General features: G+C 40.3%; 1 protein-coding gene across 2 annotated transcripts in view; it reads right to left on the bottom strand.

Moving 5' to 3' along the window:
* Positions 1-23569, bottom strand: part of UBE2F (ubiquitin conjugating enzyme E2 F (putative)) — an 84968-nt gene that overhangs the window by 44298 nt on the left and 17101 nt on the right. For both annotated transcript variants that reach the window (XM_054829564.1, XM_054829566.1), the window contains exons 5-7: positions 18361-18428; positions 9201-9271; positions 2355-2412 (exon numbers count right to left, since the gene is read on the bottom strand). In XM_054829564.1, the coding sequence (XP_054685539.1) occupies positions 2355-2412; positions 9201-9271; positions 18361-18428 (197 nt within the window). The remainder of the gene's footprint in view (positions 1-2354; positions 2413-9200; positions 9272-18360; positions 18429-23569) is intronic.

Below are 23569 nucleotides of genomic sequence, written 5' to 3'. Positions count from 1 at the left end.
CCTTTCCCATGTTTATTAGTCCTTTCAAAGAATGCACTTGGAATGGATGAAGAATATCTTCGACAAAGAGACTCATTCCAGATGCTAGTTACCATCTAATTACAATCTGTATCCCAAGCAAAAACACTGTCCGGGAACAGTGCATGCAGCTTACCAACATCCCCAATGGCTATTTCTGCTCAGGTTTTTTTAAGCTCCTTTTGTACTCGAGGCACAGTGTAACACCATATTTTTAGAGAGGCACAACTTGGAAAGTTAGGGCCAACATGTGGTATTTATTTTTTGTGATGACACTTCAAATCACATGAAGTGACAACATGACAAGCAAGAGAACACTTACTGAATCTGCACATTTATTTAAAATGGAGACTAAAGACAAAAAGGAATGAAAACTTCACAATTTGGGGTGGGGGTTTTTTCAAGCTATAAAATGTGAGCTTGCAATAGCAGTGCTTCAATGTCCATGGGAGAAAAGAACAAAATCAAAGAGGGATGCTGGATTCTATTTTATTTTTTTCTTTTTGAAGTTAAACTACTTACTATCTCCTTTGCTCTTGCTGAATTTTTGTTTCAACACCCGTAGACAAAGTTTCTAGTTTTTTTTGTTTGGGGTTGTGGAGGTTTATTTTCTCTTTAACTTACTGAAGGTAAAACCACCCCAAAATGCTTCATAATATTCAATAATTTGAGTCTCTGAGTAGTTGAGATTCCAGGATGTTTAATCTATGAAACTAATTGCATGCAATTAGCAAACTGATACAAGAATGAAATGGAAAAAAGATTAATACACATCTGCCATCATCACTGAGGATAGGAAATTAAGTACAAGATGTCAACGGTTATTCCCACAGTCTTAACATGCAGCAGTATTTTAATCTCTAAGAAAAATACCATGAGCAAAGCTAGGGGAGCAGATAAAAATATATCTACATTCTTCTCCAGTTGCAATACTGGTGCACTAATTTTCTAATGGCTGAAACTTAAAACTTGTAGTCCAAAAGCTTTCTCTGGGAATCAAATACAGGGACAGGAACAGCAGCAGTTAACTTAATTACCCAGTCAGTGTCTTGATTTAACTTAATATGAAAACAGAAACACAAGGGCAAAACAAAATCATACTAGCTGATGAAAAAAAAATAGGGAAAGGGTTTTTAAGAAAACCCACAAAACACCACACACAATGATTCCACTTCACTTTCCAGCAAGTCAGGTGCTCATGCAGAGATTTTACAGATGAAGTTACAGATCTCATAGTACCAAAAAGGAAATCAAGTATTAGATGAAACTCATTTTCAATTTGCCTTTTGAAAAGAAACAAACACCTGACATGTGTACCCTTTATCTACCTAATGTAGCTAATGTTCTTTGAGGATCACTTCTGGCAGGGTTCCTGGTAAAAGCAAAAAGGAGATTATTGCACAGTGCTCTGCAAGACTTCTGGCAGCAAGTTCACATAACAGTAAATAGACATCCAACCACTTCCCGTAACAAGACAAGAACAGTCACTGCGCTGAAGTGCATGTCCTTTGTGACAATCTCCCTAAGACTATTTCATGTAAGAACCATGACTCCGAATTCGTTAACACTGCCCAGCTGTGGCAGAACCAACCTCTGAAGTCATTCTGCTATCGCAGTGGCACAACCACCAGAAGTTTTACAGGGGGCAGATTTCACTTACATTCACTTACAGTTTAGTGACTCAGATAAAATGACATTTGAGGCAAGCTTAAAGGGAGGAGGCAGTTAGTTCCCTACTGGAGTGACTGCAACAGCCAAGAGTGCCCTGCTTCATGCAATACCTACATGAAGATGTGCTGCTCCACCCTTGGAACACTGGGGATGAAACAGAATTCAAGACAGTGCAGTATCTACACCCCGATTCTATTCCACATAGTGTCTGTCCCAAGTGCATCTTGCCTTTCACTTTTCTAAGTTCCTCTACTCAGAGGAACTTGGAGGGAGACAACAGGGAACTGACTATTGATTTATCAGGAACGTCAATACAATGGAAATTACAAGGGCTATGGATTACTGTTAGTCCTGCTCTTGTATTTGTTGCCTGGGTAAAAAAAAGCAGACCAATCTTACTGAGCATGGTTTCTCAGGGTCACCTGTAGTCACACCATTCTAAAAAGCCTTTTATCAAAGCAGTATTTGTGCAGCTATGCTAAAACTAGCAAACATTTCTGTAATCAGTTAGCACTGTACTTGTTTCAGTATTGCCACCACTAACTGAAGAAAAAGCCTCAGTTGTTTCTAGAGCAAACCACATTATCTGTCTCTGTTTCCAAGTCCATGAAAGTATTTTAAAAGATATATCTAGTTCAATGTATGTATCTAAAAGGAAATAGTACCTTTAATGTTCTAGTTGGAGCCCAGCCAGTGCCATCAATTGAATGTTCTCTCAATAAACTGGAAAAAAGACACACATATTACACAGTGCAACTTCTGGTTAAACCACCTTTGACAGAAATCTTCTCAGAAAATATTAAGAGCTCAGGAAGTAATTGCAACGTAAGAATTACCTCTTGCACTATATCTAGTGCAAGGGATTTTAAAGCACAAGAATTGGTATGTCTTCCTAGAATCACATTCTAGTGTCATTACTGATCTCCCAAACTGAGCTCAACCTTTGTCAAAAAAATGGAATTATTTTCATCAAGCAAAATAAGTGTGACAGAAATCCTCATGACAGTCTCAACATTGAACCTTTATTTCCCCCTGAGCACACAGACACATGCGCTCCACTTTAGAACACGTTCATCTTTGCTAAAGAGGCAGGCTTGCAGAATGACCCATCTCTCACCAAATCGGCACAATTCAATCCAAAAAAAAGGTATTTTTGGTGGGATATCTAATTAGGAAGAAAGGATTATCATCCTCTCTTCTGTGAAAGGACTTCAGCTTCTTAGAGGCAGGGATAGGGAAGTGAAATAGGTTTGGTCTGTCTGCTCAGGAAGGTTCACCTCCAGGGACGCAGCACAGGAAAGCCTAGCAGCAGGATCTTACAGTCCTCTTCCAGCAGGTGAGCTATATTGCACACAGAGTATTTTAAGGCTTTACAGACAAGCTCAAGAACTATACAAACCCAACTGGAAATCACTATGAACACTACTCTGGGCAAGAGAGACTGCTTATAGGAGGAAAAAGTTCCTTATAAACTATAATACACACTCCTGAATTTTAATATTAACATATGTGAATATTAATATAAATAATTAAGATACAGACTTTCCTACATAAACACATACTGTATAGGAATTTTATGTGACCTGCATATTATGCTACATATTAAGTCCAGTGAAACTGCTGACTTATTAACAAGCTGAAAACATTAAGGTGTATTCAGTTGGTTAGGCAGTCCTAGACCTTTCAGGTCAAAACATCAGCTGTTACAAGAAGTAAAAATATAGGGGACCAGAGCATAACTGAGATGAGCTGAAGTCTTGCTCAGATTCATGAAAGCAAAAGTAATAATCTGAATGAGAAAGAAAGAGTCTGGAAAACTCCTTGAAGCATCATTTCACAACCACATCTTCCTCTTAAGAAGCAATCTAAAACTGAAAACTCAGAGCGAAGTAGCAAAGCACAAAAATTCATCACCGCCAGCAGCTGCTACGAGTGAAATGATAGGGTTAAAGTGAAATAGTCTTGAACTGTTAGGTTTTACCAACTTTCAGGATGACATGTATTAAGTAAATTTTAAGTTACAGTAAGTGACTGGACTACATAGGCTATCCATATAGTTATTTATTGAATGTGCCAAGTTTTTAATCCAAGGAAATATACTATGACTAGCGTTACTCCCTGTTCAACAGAGAGGTTAGGAATAGAATGATCATAATGGACAAGACTATTCAATCTTAATGGTGCTGCTAATCTCATTTCTGTGCCTTTAAAAAGATAAAATATGCCATTACCACTAGTGCAGCTCAAACCTAATTTCAAGAACATTAAAAATAGCATCTTGCGGCTGCGATTTTTGTTCATATTACAAAAGTAAAAGCAAAAATGCTGCTGAACAGGAAAGAGCCAGGATTTTCAGGTTTTGAGCAATTAACAGACTTTTTAGCTTGCTTTCTGTCTGCTCCTTATGAAATCATGCTACAGTACTCCCCTTTGCCTCTTCATATACCCCACTGTGAACTTAAGAGTGAGGAATAAGTTAACGCACACAAAAAAAGCATAAAAGCATCCACTGATATGCTCAGGCACTTTGAGCTCTATCAGCTAAGCCTCATTAACATCCTTCCAGCTTCCCAAAGCCTCAGAGCTCTCTCGGCACATCTCCAGCTGGGGACATGAGCAGCCAGGACTTGAGAGGAGACACTCATACCTCTCAGAGCTCTGGCAGAAAAGCAATGAAGATAGATAAATGTAACTTTGCCTCGTATTTCTCATTTGCTGATATAATTCATTTTTAGAGCAGCATCCTCTTTCTTCCTACAGATTGGGAATGATCATTAGGCCCCTAATCAATTTCCAGCACAGGGTGTCTAGAGAAACCACATCTCATTCTCAACGGGGATGACCTAGATATAGCTGCCAGACTGTTCAGAGGTCTACATGATGCTCTGAGAGCAGATAACCATTCACACAACCAACAGAATGAACACCTAAATGAGCAGAAATACACTAAACATCATGAACTAGTTTAGTGGATGAACAAGCATCTGCATCTAGCTTCTGTTCAAAGACCTGTCATCCATGGGTCCCACTGCCATAGAGGAGATGGGCTACTAAGTTCTCAAACGGCACACTCAGTTTTTCCTCGCCCACTCAATGCTTGAAGAGGCTGCCTTTGACCACCTGCCAGATACACCACAGAGGCCATCTGTTCTACCAGGGTTTCAGGACACCTGATGGGCAGAAAAACCCATAAAACCCATTTACTTGAGTGACTATTCTAAAATTGTCAAAAACAAACGAGCAGAAAGCTCCTCTAGTATTAGATTGAACAAACATTCAGAAGCTTCCCTTTGGGATGTTTGAGAATGAATTTTGAAGAGTAAAGAGAGGTAAACCAACTGTACAATTTCTGCAGCATTTCAGATTACTAAAGCTGGTGAGTGCTATGGCACAAGCAGGAGTGTGTCAGGCAGGGAACTTCACCAGGAAGGACAGTAAAACACTACTTCCATTTGCTTTGTCTTCAGCTGTAGCAGGATTTAAGAAACAGCAAGCATATCCTCAGTCACAGCAGGACTGGAACCAATAAACACACCTTAACATCTGGTGTTTCTATCTAGGGAGACCTCCCAGAACATGATTTCAAATCCTTATATCCAAGTTCCTATGGGAAGACTACAAAAATCACTATTTTTGAAGCTGTAGTAACCAAAACAGCCACTGATGTGACCAGCCAGCTGCTCAGCTTTTGTTTCCACAAATAACTTCTCATTCTGTGAGTAGTTTCTGCATGGAGAAAAGCTTTGAGGAATTATTTCTTTTGAAATACACAGCATCCTAAAGAGACCTTGCAAAAACCTCTCCTCAACTGGGAACTGCATGGCTCTAGCAAGCTTAAAACTTTCTGAAAGTCCAGCTGACATGATTTACAGCTTAAGTGACTAAGAATTATTGTAATGGGGAGATCAGTCCAGGATAAAGAAATCTGCTTTTTGTAAAGATCTCAGATGAACACATTTATCAACATAAAATGCCAACACCAAGCTGTGTGGTGTGATCAACACGCTAGAGGGAACGGATGCCATCCAGAAGGACCTTGACAGGCTGGAGAAGTGGGCCCATGCAAACCACATGAAGTTCAACAAGGCCAAGGGCAAGGTCCTGCACGTGGGTCGGCGCAATCCCAAGCATGACTGTAGGCTGGGCGAGGAATGGATTGAAAGCAGCCCCAAGGAGAATGACTCGGGGGGTATTGATTGATGAGAAGCTCAACATGAGCCAGCAGTGTGCGCCTGCAGCCCAGAAAGCCAACCGTGTCCTGGGCTGCATCAAAAGGCGTGACCAGCAGGTCGAGGGAGGGGATCCTGCCCCTCTACTCTGCTCTGGTGAGACCCCACCTGGAGTACTGCGTCCAGCTCTGGGGGCCCCAGTACAGGAGAGACATGGAGCTGTTGGAGCGAGTCCAGAGGAGGGCCACAAAGCTGATCAGAGGGCTGGAGCACCTCTCCTATGAGGACAGGCTGAGAGAGTTGGGATTGTTCAGCCTGGAGAAAAGGCGGCTCCGGGGAGATCTAATTGTGGCTTACCGGTTTCTGAAGGGCCTACAGGAAAGCTGGAGAGGGACTGTTTATCAGGGAGTGTGGTGACAGGACAAGGGGGAATGGGTTTAAGCTGAAGGAGGGTCGATTTAGATTAGATGTTAGAAAGAAATTCTTTCCTGTTAGAGTGGTGAGGCACTGGCACAGGTTGCCCAGAGAGGTTGTGGATGCCCCATCCCTGGAAGTGTTTAAGACCAGGTTGGATGAGGCTTTGGGCAACGTGGTCTAGTGGAGGGTGTCCCTGCCCGCAGCAGGGGGGTTGGAACCAGATGATCTTTGAGGTCCCTTCCAACCCAGACCATTCTATGATTCTATGAAAATGTCAGTTCCAACAAAACTTTTGCCTGCCTTTTGCCAACGGAAAATATAATTCAAGGTACGTTTGAATTAAAAAGTTGTAAACCCACTTTAGAAATCTTCTGTTGGCAAGGACACATTATAAGGGTTATTCTCTTGCTCACTTCCTGCTGCCCACCTCCCTGTTCAACCCAGCACTGCCAGTGCAACCGTTCTGGAGGCCACACTATAGACTGGATAAGTGGAGCAATCGGTGTAGAAAATCCTTCTAAAAGGTGGTGTTTTTTTTTTTGTTTCCACATTGGCACAGATGAGGAGACTGGAAAGAGCACTGGGGAGTAGAAACAAGCAGTCAACTTAATCAGCTTTTATAACTGGAGAAATTGCAACACTGAGCTATACTAGATGATACAATTAATCAGTCTTCAAACACTTCTCCATTCAGCAGCCTTTAATATTGCATCGTGAAGTGACCAAAGCTTAGCAACACCTATTGAAGAAAAAGGACACATCCAACAACACTGGCCATCTCACCACGTAGCAGAAAAGCAGTGAAATTTGAGTGATTAAACTATTCTAAAAACATATGTAGTAAACAAATTCTCTCTAGGTATCTTGATGTTTTCTATCCACAAGTATGATCCAGATCTAATTAATATGGTCCATTATTAATAAGGTCCAGAGTAGCTGCAATCCATAAAGCACAGAGAAACAACACTTTTCCTGCCCAAAACTTGTGCCCACTTGACCACAAGTTTAATCATTTGTTATGTTTTATTTCAGTGATGATTATCAAATGAACACATACCACAGTGTGAGTTACGTTTAAGTACAGACAGTTGGGAAAAACCACTGATAAGGAATTTTCTTCTGCTTTTAAAAACTGAAGCTATTTTAATGTATAGATTGTATAAGTTGATTGCAGGGTGCTCTATGTAGAGTGCATTACCCATTATAACAGGCATAAAGCAATCCAAGTTATTTTAGTTTTTCCATCTAAATGATAAGACAGTTCAAAGGTTTGATATGTTAAAGCATCTGACAATCAAACAAAGGTGATGTTTCAGTGCAGATACTAAAAATTACTTCATTAAGTAGAATTATGATGTTCCAATACTACGTTCCTCTTTCATAATTAAAACCATTTAAAGACAAGAAACAGTGAAATATCCTCAAGAATGTGAGAAGGCTTTATTTACCCTCAGAAGATGTAGCACTGTAATCAGAGCTTAAACTTTTAGCTATTGTTTGGTGTCTAGCACTTCTTGTTCCCTGGTTCTGAACAGCTCGCTCACTCCTTTGCTTCATACTATTTGACTCAAAGTGTCTAAGCTTTCTCCAGTTGACTAAACCACAAGAAGTCTGAGGGAATTTCAACTGTAAAAATACAATCCTTAAATCTGTCTCCCTACTGCCAAGTGACAAATTCAGCTGTGTAAAATGGAACACACTCCTAGGAGGCACTGAACCAGATTTTTAGGTAGTCTCAGAAGATTCAGTACGTTTTTCCCACTGCTTTTAAATCCTCCAAACCCAAAGTGAAGTCTATGGACACTAACCCTTGCTCCTGTACCCCTGCTGCAGTCTGGCACCATCAAGCATCAGGAACACACTACAGTCTCCCCAGGTTGGTTTCTATCAACCTTTGATGATATGAGCTTCTCAGAAGCATGGAGCAGACCACTAGTGACTAAAAGCACTGGTATCAGCTCTTTAGTTACCAGCTGAGCCTGACCTGCCTGTGGAGTGTGACAGATAACCCTGGGAAAACTTTGTTTTCACCAGGACCTTGAACACAACATTAAAATTATTTTTAAATCTAGCAAAAAATTAGCTTTAAGTACTAATTTGCTACACATGGTGGCAATAGTTTTGGATTTTCACAACAGCTTTCAATCTCACTTATTTTCCTTTTCTGCTTCATCTAGTTTTTTCTTTTATGTCCCATTAACTTGAAAAAGGACAGTCATGCTTCTCATTTCTGCTTATGTTTGGTTTCTGGCCAATTTCATTATCAGGTACTCATCATGAAACACTGAAATTGCAACATTTCAGAAACTGATTTTGAAGAGGAAGCATTTGCCATCAAGCAAAACCACCCAACAAAAGCCCTTCACTGTGGTAAATTAAAGCTTTCAGCCTTCATATTTTGACTGATATTCCTGCAACTCTGTTTTGTTGTAACTGGCACATGTGTGGACATTATAGTGGATATTAAATGTTAGAACAAACAAACGGCAAATATAGAATCATCACTGTCAAAGTTTAAGGAACACTTTTTCCTTCCTTTTTGAAATACAGATGCATTTCAAGCACTTAACACATTCAGGCATTAGAACAAGTAAAGCCTTAAGCAGTCTCAGGCTCTCAGGGCCTGAGGACTATTCAACTATGGAAGGACAAGAAAACCCCACAATTAAGTTTAGTTTAGATTGGAGTTTACATTTTTTACCTTAAGTAGAACAAAACATTAAGTCTGAACCTAAAAAGCCAGGCTCTACATGGTCTCTAACACATGGCAAGAACAATACTTTCAGTAGATGTCTAAGTTCCTAAGGGTCACATGCCACTGATTTGAAGAATCTGTTAAAAAAATACTGGCATGAAAATTACATACAATGTTTCATCACACAGACAAACCTCCAAGGTTTAAAGAAAACAGAATGCTGTTGGTACCTTAGGCAGATTTCTCCCGTCTCTGTAATGTTTGGATGCCAGATTCTTGTCAAGCATTTTACCTTTGGAGGCTGCCAGGAGAGAAAACAAATTATGATGTTATCCTTTAAAATAAAACTGTATCACTGGTACAAGTCACAGAACTGAAAGAGGCAAATACATTTTATATTCACAGCCTAGGTTTGTACGTTAAAGACACCAAAAATAAAACCTACGTATTAGTGCTGGTATTAGGCTTTTTCTTAGAAAAACAAAACTTTATTTAAAGCTAAGAAAATTTACTCTCTTATCCTGTCTACTTCAGGGGAGAGAAAATATTCCATGTTATTCAGTTTCTTAACACTTAACCAGTAAGACAACAATTCAAACCGGAAAACTGCTAAGTGTTTTCCCCCAAGGCTTATCCAAGTCAGGGAGTTTGTTAAAAAACAGTAGAGGATGCAATGGTAATAACTACATCAAAAGAACAGCTTCTTTTAAACACAGGACCTTCCTGTTCACAACTGAATAGGAAGTATCACAAGAAGCATCACATCCGAACTTAAGACACTACCATAAAAAGCCACCAAACTTATTTTCAGGCAAGATCACCAGATTTCTGAATTCCATAGTGGGTTTTGAAATACAGGTTCTTAAAAATACAGCCTCATTAGCTCTAGTTTTGTGAAGTAAATAAAGAGTGGGTCATAAAAATTCCAGTAGCTTAGCAACAGCACGTCATTCCAGCCATGCTCTCCAAATTACAATTTGCAGCTTTCAATCAAGTAGATGATTTCTTATAGTAAGTGTACTGGAACACATCAGCACAGACCAGTACCTTTCATAACTTCAATTATATCACATACCATAGATGTGGAGCTATTTTCCTCCACTGCTTCCCATGAAGTCTTCAGTCAAGAGAGAAAATACCTTAAATAGCTGTATTTGCATAGCAGCATGATGTGTTTTGTCTCATTGCTTTGTTCTCAACTTCCCAATTATCTTTTTAGTAAAATCTATTTTTTTTTAACTGAGACTCCTTGGAGAAGAGGTAAGAAAATATGCATGGTACTGAGCTACCAGTTACATACCTGTCTGCACTAAAAGAACAACTATCACCACAGTAAATCTGCAATTTATAATATAGACATTGACTTTTCTTCACTCATTTCACAGAAGGACACTGACTGCCCTAGTGCTGGATCACAGCATTCCTGAAAATTAAATGGCATGCAGAAAACAGTCTCGCACTTTCTACCTTCAAAACAAATGTTCTCCTAAGAAGCTTTCTAACAGCACAGCTTTTCAGTAGCTACACCCTCATGTTGTTTTGAAAGATTATGTCTAGTTCTCAAGAAAGGGAAAGCAGCAGTATTTATTCCATGCTGGTTGATCAAGATAAAAAAGAGTAAATCTCTATCATATGCACCTTCAAACAGGGAATGCATTGATCAATAGAAAAAAGTAAGCTTTATACAAACTAAATCTTTAAAAAAAATCCCCAAATCCTCACAGCCTAAGTGAATTAACTGGCATCTCATTTTTTGTATCATGGAAACAAAAGAATTGCTTTATCCTTTCAAAGTGTTTTTCACCACTAAAAATTAGAAAAACCTACTCCTGACAGTAAGACAAAGATTTTCTCTTTCCCTTCCTTCCTCTGTTAGACAGACAGGACAAGTGCAGCACTATCATAAAATTTATCTTCAGACACAACTTCTCCTTTGAGCTTGTTCCAAGTCATTTTTGAGTCTTCCTTAGACCAACAAATCCACACAAGATTTCCTCGATGTTTCACTTGAATACCTCCAACCATCTCCAGGTGATGCATGTGACACTTTCCACAACAAGGCTTACAAAATCCATTTATTTCATTGCTCAAACTCATCCTTCACCTCAGATACTGAAAGCTGCTCAGGTAGATCAAACCTCTGTTGGGGGCCACAACAGTGAACAGATTGATTTTCTTCTCCATTTCTAAGCAGCCACTTCTCTTAAGATCTCATTAGTTTTGATAATGGAAAGAGTCTTTCACATCCATTCTCAGTCCACTTCATACTGGTGAATACATACGGATGGTACAAGACAGCATTGCAAGCATTTGAGAACTACACATACACTGACTTCAGTTTAGTAGAAGTCGTGCTGAACAAGCTTCGGATCAAGTTTGTCTCATTATTAGCTGCATTTTAAAAGAAATCTCTCCCCTCCATTATTCTGACCAAATGAGAGACTGAATATAAGTGCTAATCAATAAATGAACTTAATAGTTTCAGCTCTTGCTCAATTTGGCATTCTAACATGACAGATGTACTACTACAGGTATGGTTATGTGTCCTGTAACTGTAGTTTTTCACTTCACAACCATTTCCCTAGAGAAGGGATGGGGTTCCTAATATTGGTTCCAAATTTCTGCTTATTTGAAATGTTTTCCTAGACAGTCCCAAAGCATTCTTGTAAAACTGCCCTACAACTGCGACTCCAGCTTCTTATAGTTTCTACAAAACATAATTCCCCAGAAGAGGCAGTAACAGGAATACAGATTCCAGAGATCGAGCTAAAGCTAGCCCTAAGGTATTTCTTACCACTCTCCCCCACCAGTTCTTGAACTTCTTGAGATCAGCCAAAACTGGACACCAAACATAGCTAAGCACACAGTCCAGAGAAATGAGTCAAAGAAAACAAAGCCACACTGCCCTGTGCTTTCAGTGGAATGGATTACCCAGCTTGACACATGGAAGAGGAGTAGGCCTCGACAAGAACTGCCCAAGGCGTGCACACTTCCTTGCACCACCTCAACACTCCCATATGGAGGCATGAACCCAACTCCCATTTCATCAGTTCCAACCCAAGACCTGTATAAAGCAGGGTCACTAAAGAGGTAGATGGAAGCCCCTCATTTGGGCATCTGATCCTTCAGGAACCAAATCCCTTTCTGTTGTTTGCTGTTTCCACAACTAACATATTGGCCAGAAAAAGGACTAATAGCAGCTCTGCTGCTAAATTCCCAGCTTTCGACTACTGCCTAAGGCACCTGATGTCATAAAAACTTTGGTAAACCAGAGAGGCCCTAAGACTGTCTACTCTGACAACGTGATATGCCAGAACCATGGGAGCTGCAAACGAGGCCTGGCTTGTGGTGGCAGACAGTTTAGTTTTACATGGGTGTTAAACTAGATCTGTACTACTCATCAGGTTCAATTCCTTAAAGCACCAGGTCCCTTGTCTGTAGCACCCATTATTTCACCAGCTGCACCTCAAGGCAGAAAAGGAGAGTTTGTTTTTTCAAGCAATTCATCCCCCAGTCATCTCCCACTAACCTCTTTCTGGGCTACCAGTCAACCAAAAAAAGCAGTGCTTGGGGAAAAGCTGCTGCAGAGACAGAGGTCAGGCAGCAGCACTTGGCACTAAAGGTATTTGCTGTGTACACCATTAAATGTTTTGCTTGCTGTTTCACAGCTTCCTTTGATGCCTGTACGGACAGCAACATTCCCAGCAGGTTTTGTAAGCACAAACACTAACAAACTCCTCTTTGCTTTACACAAAAGCTCGTGAATATGCAGCCTGTTTCCTAACAGGAATAATATTTTTTAAATGCCAAGTGACAGGTTTACCAACAAATTTTAGTATTTCTAAAAGGAAACACTACAAAAATTAACTAACTCTGCTCCAGTTTCCTTCTCATGATCCCTCTGCAACATCCTTACCAGTACCAACTGCCTTCTGTTCTGACACAATATCCCATCACCAAAGGAAAAAGTCCACAGGTTGTCTGGTAAATAAGTTACCGTATTAAAGAAATCTTCCCTTCACTCTGTACATCTGCTATGGATATAAAGAACAGTACATTTGGAAAGGATGCAACGTATTATGGGCAGTTTCATGTACATATGGATACGCAAGCAGGGATCAGCCATTGGTCTTCCCAAATATCATGAAATATGAAGTGTTCTGAGCTGTGGAGCAGGTACATCCCACGCTCTTTGCCTGGGAAAGGAGGAAGCCCTCATATACTAGTAGAGACCAACATGTCTTTTAGCACTTCAGCAGTTATCTTTACAGAAGAATTGAGAAAGAAAATTTGAAACTTTTAAAAGCAATTCAGAACAGATAAAATTGAGTGTTGACCTTCCAAAGACTTTTAATGCCCTAAAAGTTAAATATCAATACCCTTACTTTTCTCACTGTAGTATCCTTCTGCACAGATTAGCTCCAACTTTAGAGGGAAGAGGTCACTCAGGATGAACTATTTTTTTCTTCTTTTTGTACTCAGAACATGGACAGTACATCAAGTCCAGAAAACATCAAAAGCTCAAGCCTACTAGCTCCATCTATGGCATGCCCCTAAAACAGTGCTATAAAAAAATCAAGGAAATCTTAGCTGTGAAAGAGTTTGGATCATAGCAGAAGATTCTGCAGATGCAATGCCAGGTTTTCCCAAGGCTCCAAAAGCAGCCAGCCTGAATCATATGCTTACAGAAGGAACAGATCCAAGCAGCACAAATTCATTTTGGAAAACATTTCTGAGGCATACATGGGATGAAGTCCTCCTTTCAGGATGTTTTTTATTCCGACCATCCCTGGCAAGCAGAGGCCTTTCCATTCAGGATCATGTTTATATGCTTGGTCCTTGGGAGCATGACTACCTCCATTTCCTCCACTAGTGCTGCAGGAAGCATCACCTGACTGTTCGCTCAGAGGCATGAACAGAATTCCCCATTCTGGCCCCATTTCCAATATGGGAGTTTACAAGTGAACAATAACTTTTAATGCTAAGAGTTCTCCATAGCAGTTTCACTGAAAGAAAAAAAGATAGAGATCCCAGGTCTGCTTTAATCAGGCAGAAAGAAATTTAACTGAGAACACTAGAGATAGTACATATTAAAACATTAAGCCAACAGCAGGAAGTGCTCATTAGTGTACTAACCAAACAAACACAAAAAGACTACTCAGGCACATGACTTCTGGGGTGTTGTCTGCCTTCACAGAGCAACAGTGCAGGAGAAAGATCACTTAGGGACCACAGATACCATCAGGTCCATTTCATTCGATTATTGCTTGGTTCAGCACAATCAACACATACTTGCTCAATTAGGGTATTAAATCGGCAACAATGAACACATAATCATTGGGACTAGCCAACATGACAATGCCCAGCTGTAGTACTTGGAAGAGTTCCCCGCTTTGGGAAACACGCTGCTTTAGGAAAAGCCCATGGTGAGCTCTTACCTCTCCTCAGCCTTTCTGTAAAGCACAGAGTGAAACACAGCCCACAAGGCTGCAGAGTGGGGTGATGCAAATTACTGTAGCACAAATCCATCTGAACCATGCTCATGCCTCCAATAACCAATTAAAAATAGGAACCCTTTCCAGTTCTCAAGCTCAGATGCTTCTAAAATTATCCCCATCTCCAGTAGCTGAAATAGGTTCAGTTAATTACAGATACAGTGGAAGAACCCTTATAATATTTTATTGCCTTACAGATAATCATAATAAACATTTCTAATTCTCAGTACAGCAGTTCAATGGTACAGAAGGGTGATTAAACTCTAACCAGCTGTGTGCTCTGTTCACAAGCAAGAGGCAGCACTTCACAGTAGTGCTTGCTCCAAAGCATCCCTCCCACATTTCAGCCTCTTGAGTCTTCACACTAAGGAAGTTTATAGCCCAGGTATCAAAAATTGATGCACATCCTAGTCAGTCACACCTAAAGCACAAGGATACATTACTTCTCTGTATTCAGATTCTCTACTTTCCAAATCAGCCTTCAATGCTTCACTGCGCAGAGTAGTATGCCATGGCTGCAGTCCACAACACAAAATCTTTGAAGTTTTTCCTCTTCAGTTATATATTCTCATACTCTTGTACTACATCACCATTCAACACATCCACTTTTCCCACTGCAGAAGCTGAATGCTTGCTTATGAGGAATGAAGGGCAAAAAAAAGAAGAAATCCTCAGAGTAGCAGCAAACACACATGATTTTGACAACAGTATGCCACAGAAATTAAAGGATGCCGTTACAGAAAGTATACTACCAATCATGCGTTTTGTAGCTTTAAAAACAGATGTCCTTTTTTTCTGCAGGCTAAAAAGATTAGCTAGAAAGAGGATGCAGGCTCTGAAGCAGAGCTATGACAACTTGCCAGTCTTGTCCGGTATTTTTACTCCCAACACAAATGTGTTCAGCACTACTGCAAGGAGCTTGACACAGATGTGCGATATCCCAACCTTAATTATGGGCTGAAAGAGCACTGGCAGGTCTGAAGAGCTCTATTAAAAATACTGCCAACACTTGTTTCAGTCCTACTCTGCTGGGCAGAAAACAAACCATGGTCTCAGCATAATTATCTCAGTATTTGTGAACACACACATTTTCATTAATAACCTGACCATAATCCAACATTCAACCTATTGCTTTTTTTTTAAATTGCACAAAGGCAAACTTTTTTACTTTTGTATTGAATGAGAGATGCTCAGAATTTAAAAGTCTCTAACATTTGCTGTAGATTTTCTGGCAGTGCTGAGAGCAGGGAGCCATAACAAACCAGAAGAATTTTTAATTATAGAAATTAAGAATCAAAAAAACCAGATCAAAATTAACATTCATCCCTTCTGTTAACACATAGCAAATGCTTTCCTCCAGCAGTGGTTTTTTTAGGTGAAAACTCCAAACACAAATTTAAGAAATTAAAATCAGTAGATGTTGTGTATGTTCCCCTGGGCCCGGCATTACCACAGCCATTATTGAAGATGACTAAAAAATTAGACAGCAGAGAATGTGACAGAGTTTCCCCCTTTTTACTGAAGGCCATGTTTCTCAGGTATGCAATGGCACAATTTATTCAACTTAGAACAAGGATGCAGTCAACTTTAAATGACGACCTTCGTATTTATAATGTGTGCATAACCACACACAAGCTAGTAAGCCTGTACAAAATTCTTTGGTGAGGTTAAGGGGAACTTAAAAAAAACACAGTCAAAACCATACAACTGCAAACACTATTAGTACATGTAGGTGTTTTAGATAGAAGCAGATCAATAAAGACAGTCAGGATCCTAAACATGTAAAAAAAAGCAAGCTTAAGGAGATAATCCTTGACCAATATTACCATGAAAGAAGAGCACAGCTATCAAAAAAAGGAGGAGGAAAATTCAAATCTTTCAGAAGTGCTATGGTTCTCTACAAGCATGAACTTTTTATAAAATATAGTCTGTGAATACATGGGACATGCAGTATAAGTAAAGGAATATTAGGAAACTTGTGAAGGCATCTTCTGGGATGCAGACCCAACTCCTCCAATTTCAGAAACATAACCTTTCTACTCTACTAGCAGTGTTAATGCTCCATTCCCCAAGCTCAGTCTGGGAATTCAAGCTAGTACATTCCAGACCACTGCACCTCCTTCACATTTGTATGTAAACAATGCTGTGACTACAACCACTACATATATATAATACTGAATTTAGGCTTGCTGCATCTGAACACATACGCCAAAGGTCTTCCTGGAAACATTCCTCTAGTATCCTCTCCTATACATTCTTCAGCCTCTCTGAAAGAGCTCTGAGCTATCAAAACCACAAGAAAGAAAATAGAAAGTAGAATGATGGGAAAAAAGTTACAAAACCAAGCAAAATTATCACATCCGTTCAAAAAAAAAAGTGAGGTTTACTTCTTCCTGCAATTCATATACCTAAATGCAAATACTGCAACTCAAATGCTCAAATGAGTCTAGTTTCCTTACACAAGAAGCTATCAGAACACAGAATGGCAGGTGTAATTCCTGAGAACCAGACATGTGCCCCAACTGTTTTCCATTTTTGGAGTCAATCTTGTTCTTCTGACAGCTAAACTCTGAAAACAATGTCTGAAGTTATTTTTATTGTAATTGCATCTCCCCTCCCTTACAGTTCTGCAATTTTAGTAAAGTACAATAATGAAATACCAGCATTTCTCATGCTTGAAAAGACCAAGTTGTCTGGAGCTTTCTATTTATCTGCTATAAGATATTGCAATCATTTGTAGTTCCTCTAGAACGTTGTTTGCTTAATAACCATTGAAATTGTTATTTTTTTTTAAAGATACTTAACTAACCAGTCTGGGAGACAGGCAGTAGAACTGGCAGAGTGTGCAAAAGTAGGCTACTTGTCACCATGTCTGTGCTTTCCACATCTTCCACTGCATGCCCTCAAAAGGGATTAAGCGCCCAAGTCCAATATCACAACTATAAGCACCAGTTTGAAGGCCCCAGAGAAACAAAAAGAAAAATTTTTCCTTTCTGTTCATCTATTTCACTCTTTAGATATATTTTTTTTTTGTGAGAATAATCATTAAGTGCAGGTCTCAAGAATAACTAACAGGAGAGAAAAGATGAGAGTGGAACCTCAGCCAGAAGGGAGACCCTCAGGTCTGACTCATCTGCAAATACTCACTTTTCCTTTAAGGAATAATATCATTGAGGCAGTAAAAGTCTCAAGGCTGTTTGGTTGCAAAAACTGCACTGCAAGAGAATAACCAGAGAAATGATTATTCGCACTCCCTGGGATTCATGACACTGTGTCTGGAACTATTGTGTCCCATTTTGAACTCCCCAGCAGCAGATAACAATGACAAACTGGAGGGAGCCCAGCAGCCAGCCACCAAGATGGTGATGAGCCCAGAGCACACACAGTACAAGGAGAGTTGAGGGATCTGGTTTTGTTCAGCCTGGAGAAGAAAAGGCTGAAGGTGGGGACCCTATTGCTGTCCACAGTTGCCTAATGGGAGGGGACAGAGGAGATGGAGTCGGGCCCTTAGAGGTGCACAGTGATAAAGCAAGAGGCAGCAGACAAGCTGTGAAGAGGGAAGTTCTGACCTGATATAGGAAAAAATTCACAAAGGTGATTAAACATTAGAACAGAGGCCCAGAGAGGCAGTGGAATCTCCACCCTAAGAAATTTTGAAATGCCAGCTGGCCCAGGCCTTGAACAACCAAATCCCACTTTTAACACTACCCCAACTTTGAGGAGTTCAGATGACCTCCAAAAACTCCAGACAACCAAAATTTTTCTACAAACTCATGATATTTTAGTAACAGACAGAAGATCCTTTCTTCATTTCAATGCCAAATTGCCTCTGAAGTCCTATTACCTGGAAAGGAAATCTAAAGTGATAACTACTAGATGAATGACAAATACTCACCACCATATTGTAGGCATCAGGAACTTCGATTTCAAACTGAAACTTTCCACCTTGGTAATAGCCCTCATCTAGCGAAGGAAAAAACAACAGAATAAATAAAATAACAGATGCCATATAATACAAAATATCTGTCATTACAAAGATTAAAATAACAGCACAGGGTTATCCATCAAATACTTGACCTAGTTACACCGTAATGCTAGCTGCATCCTAGTCCAAAGGGAGTGTGCACACAGCATCTTCCCTCACTCCCAAAACCTTTCCAGCAGAAATTAAGTCAGAGTCAACGGTCCCAAAGTGATCCTGGAAAAACCACCTTCCTGACCAGAGTTCCAGGCAACACCAAGCTAGATGAACCTTTGAATAAATTTCTTACGCCTGTGTAAACAAAATTCTGCCACACAGCAGCTATACGGCATGCGGTACCACAACACCAACCATTGGAATGAGCTGGACGCATACTAGGACACTTGCTGATGCATGCTAAATCCCACTCCAGGATTTAGCACATCTTCCCAGACTTGTGCTAGCAATCACATATCATAATGTGAATAATGGTGTGCAAGAGCATGCTTCAGAGTGTACTACAATAAAAGAGCAAGTGGCTCTTTTATAGTAATTATCTTTGGATGATATATCAGTTCAGAAAATCTGCCTGCCTGTCAACCTCACATTCAATACTGAATTTTTAAAACAGCTAAATTTTAAAATATGAAGTCTGAAAATACCTAGTTGCATTTAACCAAAGATAATATAATAGGATAATAGTCAGCCTGTAGGCTCTCGAGATGGCTGTGCTTGGAAGGTGAAATGCTTGCAAGTGATCTGAGATGTGTCTGTCTGACATTGCCATTATCAAGTTCTCATTCACAAAGTAGAACAGACAGGTACCCGGCCCACACTGGACTTTTGGGACTCCTGAGGAATGCTCCGACTTAAAACTACCTTGAGTACTCCAGCTCTCTGTATCACCTGGTACAGCCACGGTGAAGGTTTGAGGGTCAGGAAGGCTGGGTATTGTTGTATGGCAGTATTTTTAATACTATTTTCAAAACCAACATTGCAAAGGAAAGTTCTGTAAAGCCATCCATAGCTTACAGAAAGATTTAAAAAGTTTTCTTATTATCTAGCTTGTTCCAAAACACAAAAAAGTTCTAGCTCCTCTATTATGTCTCATCAAAATCCTCTTTCAGGATGGTGCCTTCTGGATCTGCCACTTTCCCAGTCCCTACACAGATCTAGCAAGACCTTCTATTTTCTCCTACCAACCAATGCACCACATCCACCTGCTCACGGTTCACTCCGCACTACAATCTCACCACTGTCAGCGCGTGTAGCTTCCACACTAAATGCCATAATCACAAGAGAGCAGTCAGCTCCTATCCTCCTCCTCTGCGATCTCTTACCAGTCGCCTTACTGAAGAGGCGAGGGCATCACCCTGTTAAATAACACAAACCCGCAGTTGTAGAGGGAACTGAGCCAGTAAAAGCTGATGCTGCCAAAAGATGACACTCAACTGCACACTACAGCCAGCATACCAGTCCAAGAGACCCGTGCCTGCAGAACAGTGAAAGAGTTGCTGGGAAGCACATCATGGTTGCTCCAAGGAGTCTTTGTGTAGACCACTGGCAGGTTCAACATGTGGACAGCATCAAAAATTTTGGACTGCAACAGCAGCATAGGCACAGAGCGTGAAAACAGGACATGGCTGGTCTTCCCCATCGCACACAGAAATGTTTACAGCTGCCTCCCCACTGAACTGTGCGGCACATCGCTGCAAGCCTTTAGCCACTGCAAATCTCACTTTAATAACCTGTCCAGAACATACACTTTTCAAATACATTCTCCATTTCCACTCCAATTCAGTTTTGAAGTGCGTTTGATTTATTAAGCAGTCTTCTCAGGCACCCTATGCTTTACCAGAAAGTAAATGCACATGCACTGATTTTTATGGAAAAAAGCAAGATAAAAACATTAATCTTTTGTTTTCAAATATACTGAGATAAAAATCCGTAAAGCGAGCCATTTTTAAAGACTGAGATGTAAAAGGGGAGTTATACCAATATCCCTTTAATGAAACTGCTCCCTGTCAAATGTGCAAAACACTCAAAGCAAGATTCTGACTGTTCCAGGAAGGAATAATTAGGAAAATGGTCCAATATCCCCTGGGGAGTTCAAACAGCTCAAGCACCACCGAGTTACCATACAGGACACAGCTAACTGCACTTTATCTGCCATCTAGCACATTATAATGTGCATCCTCACTATTTCCAAGTGTGATGCTGCTCCTTGTAAAAACCACAGTCAAAAGTATCTCAGGTCTTTCAGCGATCATATTAAAACAAACAAGCAACACCATACAGGAATTCAGCATTTGTCATAGTGCAAGCCACGTACCTCAAAGCCTTCCATGGGCCTCCTCACTGCCCATTAGCTCATAAGCACTTATCAAGCTATCACTTCCCAATACAAGCAATCACATGAAACACCCACACGTGTTTGCACAGGGAGAAGCTTGCTGACAGTACAGCAAGGCAAAGGAGAACCAGCACTGCTGTTAAGGTCGCTCAGGAAGTCCGGCAGCAGAAAGTTATTTTCCTTGGCTTAATTTCAGTAGTTCCTTGATTTTGTGGACTTGGAGCAAAGTGTGCAGCAGCTCATCGCATTCGACCCTGCTAATGTGAAATAGATGCCTGTTGATGGATGTACATACATGTGCCTTATGTCAAAGAAAATCCTCACTGTAACACAATTGTCCAAAAGAAACATTCAAGAACAGCTCCAAGGGAGGAGAGCTTGCCAAACACTGCCAGATTCTTGCCAGTCAAGCAGCAAGAGAAAAGCCACACTCCATATCCCTCTGCACACTGAAAACATCACGCCTACAGCCCCTGCAGCTTACAGGAACATTAAGGTAGGTCTTTGACTCCAAGATCACTCACTCTGACCTTGCTCAAGAGATGCATGGGGGGGGAAGCTGTACAGTTGTTCATTTTCTCTGCTTTTCCCCACCACACAGACGTAGCTCAGGATAGCTCCACTTCCACACGGCCACAGAAGAAACTCCCAGGGTCCACGTGCAGGATGAAATCAGACAAGGCAAGTTCAGCTGGAGGGGACAAGCCCAGCTGAACCTCTCACTGTATAAAACCATCACTGCAAGAAGAGCCCAGTTTCCTGCAGAGGTTAAATTATCACCAGTGTCAGCAGAAGTAGCACCAGGACCAGGGAGTGAAAGAACACTCCTTTTTCTCTGCAAAAAGCATTTTAGATTAGCTCAAGCACTTTCTAACCACATATTAACATCTCCACAGGCCCTAAGAGATTCCTCATGTATTAGTTCCATTTTCTTTTATTTGCTTTTCTGTGTTCTACGTAAGGTTGAACGATCTCTGGAAGGCTTAGAGTACTTTAGATATTCTACCTCACATTGCAAGTCACTTCCACATACTTACATGATTGCTTCCCTCAATACTCACTGCCTTGCATTACAACTTCTCATTTTATGTTTCAGGTTTAGCTTGGCATCAGTCCACACTAGCACTAACCAAAAAGTGCACTACTGGTTCTGTTATAAACTAAGCAAGGACATATTTACCAAATCAGAAGAGTAAAGCATCTCTCCTCTTCCCCCCACTTTTTTTCTTTTTTACAATTCTCCTTGTATCTTTGTAAATCTTTTCACTAAACAACAATAAAGCATGCTACTTATTATCAATCCCTCAAAGATACAGTGAAAAATTCCTATCTCTGCAAAGCCTAAGTACCCAGTCAGAAAACTTGCAATGCATTAACAAGATAAGCCTTCATGAGGAAGTCATCTTACGGCACCTCAAGCAAGTAAATAGGTTCTCCCACATGGTAGTTTCCTTCCCCGTGTCACATAACACCCATACAGACTGGGACAAAGACCCTCATTTTTTTAGACATGTTAACAGTGGGAAAAACTGAAGTTCTGGCAAAGTTAATAGTGAGGAAAGCGCTATAAATAAAACAGTCAAAATAGCTTTGGCACATAACGTAGGAAGCTGGCCACTGATGAGACTTTTGCAAAAAGGGAATATGTCTGAGCTCCAGTTTTACTCCTACTGAATTTATGTCTTCAAGCTGTATTAAAAGAGCAAGCATCCCTCCCACTTTAGTCTCCAGTTTCACTATTAGCAACCTGACTCTAAGATTAGTTTGCATTTGTGTTTTGATGGCTAAAAGTGCTGTGAAAATACCAAACTATTTTATCGCTTTAAAAGAAAATGCAAGATAATTAGGACAGGCCACAAAGGATGTGCTTTTGATAGTAGCTCCTTGAATCAGCAGCGTTGAAATGCTCAGCCATGCTCACCGAAATTTGTCATTTTATGGCATGCAAAACAGAAAACAGGCTCTTTATTAATTCCCTGAAGAATGGAACTCAAATAATCACACTAACCCCAAACTACCCTGGGAACTGCAGGAAAATTGCATTAACTCTACATATTCCTCTGGTTTTCTTCATGTGCAAGCTACCTAAACTCAGCTTCTTTTTTTTCCAGGTCATTATCATGTTTTAGCCCCAGCTTCCAATTTTGTGCTCCAAATATCAGTGCAGCAAGCAGGACTCTGCCTGCTTTATAAACATCTATCTCCTTATTTTTCCTAGCCTTTGATCCAATAAGGTACTGGCACAAAAGCTAGAATAGACGCAAGTGGTGGCATAAGGGCATTTTTCAATGACAGAACAATTGTTTCAGATGACAGAAGGAAAAAGAAGCTTCAGACAGCAGAGAAAGCCAGCAGCATCTGCCTTGGGAACACAGTTTGTCCATTGTGGCAGTAAAATCTGCGTCTTATCCATTTTCTAGCATGTACTACTCATATCCACTCATGATGCACTGCAGAAAGCTGTAACAAAGGAAGTGGAATTTCTTGAGGACAACTTTTTATAAGCAGTCACCCTCATCAACATTTTCTACAAATTCATTTTAATTTAAAACTCACTGTTACCAGAATAATTTTGTGACATTAAATACTTACTAAGAAAGGTTATTGTGAGAAGCGCAGAGCAAGGGAGATAAAGTATTTCTGCTTGCTGGTAAAGTATATTTTTTATTCAAATTAGTCTTTTTGTGAGAACCTAAAGAAGCTTCTTTCACTGTCCTTTCACCACTAGCCACATTCAAAATGACTGCATAAAACAAAGCACCCGAGAACAGGCTTTGTCAATAACGTAAG

This window comes from Grus americana, chromosome 6 (assembly GCF_028858705.1).
Source record: "Grus americana isolate bGruAme1 chromosome 6, bGruAme1.mat, whole genome shotgun sequence".
Taxonomy (NCBI): domain Eukaryota; kingdom Metazoa; phylum Chordata; class Aves; order Gruiformes; family Gruidae; genus Grus; species Grus americana.
The sequence above is the reverse complement of the archived record's forward strand: the minus strand, read 5'-3'. Positions and strand labels throughout refer to the sequence as shown.